This window comes from Pelecanus crispus, chromosome 25 (genome assembly GCF_030463565.1).
Source record: "Pelecanus crispus isolate bPelCri1 chromosome 25, bPelCri1.pri, whole genome shotgun sequence".
NCBI classification, from domain to species: domain Eukaryota; kingdom Metazoa; phylum Chordata; class Aves; order Pelecaniformes; family Pelecanidae; genus Pelecanus; species Pelecanus crispus.
This window is the reverse complement of record NC_134667.1, coordinates 1,634,580-1,642,458: the sequence shown is the minus strand read 5'-3', so window position 1 is coordinate 1,642,458 and position 7,879 is coordinate 1,634,580. Positions and strand designations below refer to the sequence as shown.

Below are 7,879 nucleotides of genomic sequence, written 5' to 3'. Positions count from 1 at the left end.
CACCTAGGGGCATCCCCCAGAAAACGTCCCCCCTGTCAATGCCCCCCGGCCATGGCTGACCCCAAGTACGCTGACCTGCCCGGCATCGCGAGTGTGGGGCTGAAGCGGGGAGCAGGCAGGGCCAGGGTGTCCAGAGGGGGAGCGGGGGGAGCGGGTACGTGGGTGGCTGAGGGGGTTGGAGGGGTGTGGGAGAAGGGAAGGGGATGGGCGTGTCTGCGGGGGAAGTGAGGGCATGAGGGGTGTTTGTGGGGGGAGCTGAGGGACTCCAGGGTGTGTGTGGGAGAGCTGAGGTAATCGGTGGTGTCTGGCTGGGAACTGAGGGGGTCGGGGGAGTCTGAGGGCAACCGAGGAGCTCGGGGGTGTCTGCTCATAAATGATCTGCCCAAGCCCCCACAGTCAGTGCCATCTCACAAGGCAGCTAAGAGGTGACCACAGAAAGAGTAAACGGACAAAAGGGGGGAATTATTCTCCAAGGATATCCCATTTTATGTGCCTTTAAATGAAACACTAAACATGGTGCCTAGACAGGCCTGCTTCGCTCCTCTTCTCTGCCAGCAGGAGAGCTTTCCCGGGGCTGCGATTCTGCTCTCTCAGTGACACTGGAGCTTTGGTGAGCGACCCTGGGCTGTGGGAGCCGGAGCTGGACCACGGGGGCTTCTCCTTCAAGCCCCATTCCCCTGCGCTGTCCCTTGCAGCCCGGACCACAAGCATCCTTCTCCTGAGGGACAAAGCTCCCTTCCCCACTAGCAGCACAAGCTGTAGGAAGCTCCCTGGAAGAACGTTTGCAAGGAACACACACTAGTCGAGCTGCCACACATCCTCTTTGTTTTATTATTCTTCCTAAAGGAGGTCTTGGGCCTGCGGGTGGTCGTTGAGGCTCACCATGTTCCCATGAACCTGTACCCGGTACACACAGGTGTACTCTGGGTTTCCCCAGTTGCTCTGCACCTGGAATTTGATGTAGCGAAAGGTCCTGGGAAGCTCCTTCTGTAAAGAAATGGGGGGAGCCGTCATTGCGCTGGTGGGAAGAGCCACAACAGATTGCGGGAGGCCCCCCTGCCTGCGCTCCCCTGCTGAGGACCAAAGGGCAGCCCTGACGGAGGAGGAAGCCAGGGCAAGCAGAGCCCCCTTTGCCAGGGCCAAGGAGGAGCCCTCTGTGCCTAGAAAGCAAAGGCCTGGCCTCAGAGGCTTGCTGAGGGCAGCTGTGGAAAGCGGAGGCACAGTGCTGCCCGGGCTGCCGCGGGACACGGGGAGAGTCCCGCTGAGGGGGGCAGGCGTCTGCCATCCTCCCTGCCACCGTCTCCCCTGAGGGGGACTGTTTCCCTTCCCGCACCCCTTCCCACTGCTGCTTTCTCTGCGCTACCCGAAGGGAAAGGAAAGCCCTTGCAAAGGTGGGGCAGCTGCCTCGGCCAGCAGAGCAAAGCCCCATTTACCCTCCTCTTGCCGCCTTCCCCGCAGGGGCATGGAGCGTGGGAGAGCAGAGGCTGGCTGGGGTGATCCTCTGCACTCTTTCCTCCAAGGACTTGCAGACAAGCCTGCCTTCTTCCCGGGCATCCTGCCCACAGCTCTTGCGGTACCTGCACATGGAATGTCTGAGCGATCTCCTTGTGCACGTCGTAGGTGAATGTCCCCAGGAGAGTTTCTGCCGTTGCCTTATCCACTCCCTCAAAGACGAGAGAGAAAGGGAGCCGGTCAGGCCGAAGCAGGGTGTCAGAAAATGGGCACGGCGAGGCCAAACGCGGGAACCCTTCCCCACCTCCCTTGGCTCCCTTGGTGACTCAGCTTAGGGTGAGTGTGGGTCGGGATGCTTTCAGCATGTGCTCCAGGATCGTTGGCCATGAAGCAGAGAAGAAGCCCCCAAAGGCACAGAACCTGCACGTGCCCCCAGTGGCGCCCCAGGGGATGCGGTGCGCTGCAGCACCCAGCCCCAGACAGAGCTCTGAGAGAAGCCACCACGAGAAGCACGTCTCTGGTACAGCTTTTCCCTGGGGCCGCCCCCCACCCCCAACCCTCCCCGAGAAGTGCAAGGCCAGGACTTACGGAGACAGCAAAGTCTTTGGGGGCACTGCTGACTTCCCCGGAAGGAGAGACTGCCTCGGAGATATGCCAGATGGTGAAAGCCTTTGGCCAGATTTGCTCAGGCAGCCGGATGACCACGTGGCCCCGAGATCCTTGGAAAGCCCAGCAGTTGCCAGGGGCAATACGGGGCTGAAACCAGAAAGCCATGACCATCAGTTGCTACTGGCAGCCAAAGAGCCACCACAGCTGCCTGTTTGGCCAGAAGCAGAGACCTTGCCTTGCCTGTGGGCTGCAATCCTGTTTGTAAATGAGTACAAGTGCATGGGCAGCAGGGCAATATGGAAGTGTTTCTACAAACCCTCTGGGCTCCACCGCCTTTCCCAAGGCAGCTCTGCTTTCTCAGAGCCTGCAAAGAAAGGGCAGGTCTCCCTAGTGTACCTCACCCCATCGTCCTTCAAAGATTCCGCTGCAGCTACAAGGTCCAATGCAGACATGGACCCTGCTTCAGACGTGGTAGACCAGATCAGGGCCGGGGGCCCAGAGGAGCACCTCTCGCTGCTGGCATGGCTCAGCAGCCCCCACCGCTCCCACCCACTCTGGAAAGGGACCCTCAGAGATGCCGTATGGCAGTGGGACTCCCAAGGACAAAGTTCCTTGGCAAACTGCAGCCAAGGGTGGTGGGCAGGTCACAGCAGCTGGGTTCATCTCGGTCCCCTTCCTGATGGGACGCAGTGCTGCCAGGGATCGCAGGGGTCAGGAATGCAATGCAGGCTGCGGCAAAGTGCTGTGCACTTGGTCTGCCAATGGAAAGCAAGGAGGTGAAGCACACTGAAGCCAGGAGTTCCTTGGTGACACCTGCCTGCAAGATTGTCTCTGGAGGGTTTCCAGAAGAGAAGGCAAATGGAAAAAGCCACCAGGTCTTCTTGCCTTGCTCACCATAACTCTTGGATGTCCTCTCCTCATCAATGGTGGCACCTTACATGATGGTGGAGAGAGATTAGGAGTTGAAGCAGTGCATTAGGATGCATTTCTCAGGCTGGAAAGCAGAGCTTGGCAGAGTTTGGGGGAGTGCCATAGACGAGCTGAGGGCAGTGAGACTTCCTGTCTTCCTACCTATGGCTTCCAGAGCCCAGTCAGGCATCTGGAGGTAGTTTTCAAGCACCTTCTTAATTGCCGCCTGTGTCAACTGCAGAATTTCCTGGGGAAAAATTGGGAATGGAGACATGGCAGTGAACACACACACACACGTGCACAGGCCATTCTGCATGAACCCCGAGCCCTAGCACAGAGCCAAGGAGCGCCTGTGTGTCAGAAAACCCAAGGCAAGACCTGTCGGAAAAGGTGCCGACTCTGAGAGTGCCAAGAGGAAGCAGCAGGAGGGAGCCCGGATAGGTAGCGGGGTCTCTGATCTACCGCCAGCACCCTTACCTCTCTCTTCTCTGCTTGGACACCATGGTCTACGAGGACCTCTCTCACTGCCTGAAGTATGTTCCCCCTCGCAGCAGACACCTGAGCCACCGTCTCCTCGAGCTCCCGCATCTTCTGCTCCAGCCAAGCCTGTGAGTTCCTGCAAGGCAGAGGGAAAGCAGGTCTTGTCCAGCAGCTGCCAAGCCTCTGCAGGCAGGCTCCAAATGCCGTGCAGAGAAGGGTCAGGTGAGCTTGGGTCAAGCCCCGTCCCCCAGCCCCTTTCCTTCCTCTGGTTTACAAATGGCTCCCTTCCAGCACCGTGGGTAGTAGATGGAAAGGCCGGGAGCCCTGGGTGCGAAGCAAGTGAGTGCAGGCAGCATGAAGCCAGCTGAGATGGCTCCACAGCGTGTGTTGCTTGGCAAGAAAGCGCTCTTACCCCAGAGACTGCAGCTCCGCTTCAGGAAGGCCCGACACCTCCTGCAAGATAAAGAGGGTGTGGGATGGACTCCTTAAGTAGCTTGTTTACTGCCAAAATTGACTCTTTGGAGAGACACTCTATTGGAGCAAGCATGAGGAGCACTGCCAGGGCTTCCCAAAGGAGACTCCCCTACGGAGAGGTGGCAGAATTTCCTGCTGCTTTCAGTCACTTTGGAGAGACCCTGACCCAAACCTGGCCTCTTTAACCATCCACGTTCAGCAGAGCATCTTTCGGGTCTCCATCTGACCCCCCCCCGCCCCAGACTCTCCGATGGGTATGCAGGCAGCAAAGGCACCTTCTGCCAAAGTGCTCCCCACTTCAGCCTGCCACCCTCTGGAAGTCACTCGGGAAGATCCGTCTCCGTGTTAAACCCCAAGCAGGCGCTAAGGAGACTGAAGGATGACCAGAAGTGCTCCTCCCTCGCCTCTGCCTCAGCGGTGATGGGGAGTTTTGAGCAGGCACTGCGTGTTCCCAGGGGAGGCAGGAGGGCAGAGCGACGGCCTTTGCAGGCGTTGGCTTTCCCACAGCAAGGGACACTTACCTGCAACGCTCCCGTTCCCCACACCATTGGGTGTCTCCAGCAGTAGACAAGAGCTGTGGGTCACGTTGTCAAGAGATGGTTATTTTCCTCAGGAGCTGCTCCCTCTCCCCAGGACTGAGAGGCCCATTTTTGGTGAGGGGTACTCACCCGACAGGACGGGAAGCAGCAGGAGAAGGAGCCTCAGGTCACTCCTGCCCTTCTGGTGGGTGTGGCGTTGTCTAAAAGAGCAGGACCACTGCTGTTAGCAAAGCACAAAATCTGGGACATGTATTTGCCAGGGATCCGCTTAGGAGCTCGCTTGCCACCAGGTTCCTGTGCTCAGCACAGCTGCAAGTCTGAAAGCCCAAGGGCCTTTGGGAAGGTCTGGCCCCTTGCACCCCACCCCTGGGGCACAAAGAGCTCTGGCCTGAGACAGGGGCAGCAGCCTGGCCCTGCTCGGCTCTCCCCGCAGCAGGGGCAGGGCCGTGCCCCCAGAATGGGGTTGCTGGGCTGCCCGGCTGGAGGGCAGTAGTGCAGACAGCCCCCATGCTGTGGGGCTGCCTGCTCCTGCCGGGAAGCCAGGCAGCACACAAGGCTTCTGGCCTGACCACCCTCTGCTTTCTGGGCCCCCTTGCACCCACCTGCCCAAAGTGGCTGGCATCTCCACAAGCCCAGCACACCGACCAGGCACAGGGCAAAGCCTGCTCTCCTCCCGAGACCCAAGCACCTCTTCTCTAGGCATGCGCTAGCTGCTGCCAGTGCTCTGCTTCGCACTGCTGCCCACCTCTGCAGCGCGGGGTTTTATGGAGGGCAGCAGGTTATGACATCACAAGAGCCGCCTGGTGATGCTGGTGATGAGCTGAGAGGGGCTACCAAGAAAGGGTTGCTGTGCTGCCTGGAGGGAGCAACCCTGTGGGTGAGCCTCCGCCCGCAGCTGCAGCTCCCAGAGACAAGGGGCCCAGAAGCACCCGGGAGCACAGAGAGCAGCAGCTCCTTTGGCTCCTGGCATCAAGCAGCGTGGTGTGCAGGTCCCCTCAGGCTGGAGGGCCACCCAATGCAGACTGGCTCCTCTGCATACACGCAGGGCTGCTCAGATGCACGCGTTTTCACACGGTGTTAACGGAGATGACGCTGTGCATGGTGGAAATGATCAGCAGCAAGGCTGTCTCTCTCTCTCTCTCTCGAGTGGTGCTGCTGTCCTGGCCTCCCTCCCTGCCTCCCTCCTGCCAGTGCTGGGCCAGCTGCTGTCCCCAGACCAGGAAGAGCTGCTGCAGGCACCCAGGGTGCTCCCCGGAGAGCCCTGTGCCACCTCCTCTGCCTTCCTGGCTGCCCAGGGATGTTCCTGGGCCACAAAGAAGGCCACAAATGTGCCTTAATCCTGACATCACTAATAGTACTGCTGCTTACAATCAACCTACTAGGCCTATTACCATATACATTTACCCCAACCACCCAGCTATCAATGAACATTGCACTAGCCTTCCCACTATGACTAGCCACCCTACTCACAGGCCTATGAAATCAACCCTCAGCCTCCCGAGGACACCTACTACCCAAAGGAACCCCAACACTACTAATTCCTGCCCTAATCATAATCGAAACCACCAGCCTCCTTATCCGACCACTAGCGCTAGGAGTCCGCCTCACAGCAAACCTTACAGCAGGACATCTCCTTATTCAACTCATCTCCACAGCCACAACCGCCTTACTCCCCATCATCCCAGCAGTGTCAATCCTATCTGCATCAATCCGATTCCTCCTAACAATCCTAGAAGTAGCAGTAGCCATAATCCACACCTACGTCTTTGTTCTCCTACTAAGCCTATACTTACCAGAAAACATCTAATGGCTCACCAAGCACACTCCTACCACATAGTAGAGCCAAGCCCCTGGCCCATCTTGGGAGCAGCTGCCGCCATACTTACTATGTCACGTTTAATCATATGATTCCACCACAACTCATCACAACTCCTGGCCCTAGCTCTGCTCTCCATAGTCCTAGTTGTAATCCAATGATGACAAGACGTTGTACAAGGAAGCACATTCCAAGGCCACCACACCCCTACTGTCCAAAAACGCCTGTGACACGGAATAATCCTCTTCATCATATCCGAAAGCCGCCTTCTTCCTGGGTTTCTCCTGGGCATTCTTCCACTCCACAGCTGTCTGGGCACCAAGGGCATGTGCTGCTGCGCTCAGCGAGCAGCTGGGTGGGGGCTGATCCAGGGCATAGAATCATAGAATGGGTTGGGTTGGAAGGGATCATCTAGTCCACCCCCCTGCCATGGACAGGGACATCTTTCATTAGATCAGGTAGCTCAAAGCCCCACCCAACCTGACCTTGAACACTTCCAGTGATGGGGCAGCCACACTTCTCTGGGCGACCAGAGTCTCACAACTCTTACTGGAAAATATTTCTTCCTTATGCCCAAGCTAAACCAACCCTCTTTCACTTTAAAACCATTGCCCCTTGTCCTGTCACTACAAGCCTTGATAAAAAGTCTGCCTCCGTCCTTCTTGCAAGCGCCCTTTATATATTGAAAGGCCGCAGGAAGCTCTGCCCAGAGCCTGCACTTCTGCACTCTGAACAACCCCAACTCTCTCAGCCTTTCTTCATAGCAGACGTGTTCCAGCCCTCGGATCATTTTTGTGGCCCTCCTCTGGACCCGCTCCAACAGATCCATGTCTGCAGTGCAAGCTGTTGGAAGCCCCCTGGAAGAACGTTTGCGAGGAACAAGTCAAGCTGCCACACACCTTCTTTGTTTTATTATTCTTCCTAAAGGAGGTCTTGAGCCTGCGGGTGGTCATTGTGGCTCGCCACCTTCTCGTGAACCTGTACTCGGTACATAGCGGTGTACAGACAGAGCCGTCGTAGGGAGCACAGCAGCCACCTCCCTCCGACCGGTCACCTGGCATTCACGGTGTTAGTAAAAAAGGATTTGCTCACATTTTGTTTTCTTCTCGTTCGTGCGCAGGTACTGGAAAGAAGGCAGCAGAAGTACACCCTAGCTAAAACCCCTTGTATTGCTGGCAGTAACGGTGCCTCTTGGCTGGGAGCATGAGAAGTACCCCTTTTCATGCTCTTGACCCTTTATATACAGTTTTGAGACTACTCACATATTCATTTTTGCAATGTACATAACCTATATGCTTTGGCCATGACATCCCTTGTTACCATACGCTTTTGAGGATTTGTTCACATCAACCCCCATGCAAGCATGCTTAATGCATATTTATAAGCTGAGTTTGCACTATTTTGTTGCAACTTTGGCGCTTTCAGCTGGTTTGGCCTGGTTTCTCCTAACAACAAACCCTCTTATGCAAGTGCGGTCATTGTTGGTCAAGTTCCATTGCGCCTGTGTGAAAATGGGCAACCATTTACGCAGGACAGTGCATACACCCTCCTGCCTGCAAATCGGGCAAGAACCAGGTCTGAGGCAGAGCCATCGTGGGGC

The 7,879-nt window shown here is 56.9% G+C and overlaps 1 protein-coding gene across 1 annotated transcript; it reads right to left on the bottom strand.

The window, feature by feature from the left end:
• Positions 1-840: 840 nt before the first annotated feature.
• On the bottom strand, positions 841-4,472 carry LOC142595936 (SUN domain-containing protein 3-like). Its single transcript, XM_075724808.1, has 8 exons — positions 4,446-4,472; positions 3,863-3,903; positions 3,448-3,586; positions 3,133-3,217; positions 2,879-2,994; positions 2,041-2,208; positions 1,578-1,664; positions 841-987 (listed from the first exon to the last, which is right to left on the bottom strand). The coding sequence occupies exons 1-8, from the start codon at positions 4,470-4,472 to the stop codon at positions 841-843; spliced, it is 810 nt and encodes a 269-aa protein (XP_075580923.1).
• Between the last annotated feature and the right edge of the window lie 3,407 nt (positions 4,473-7,879).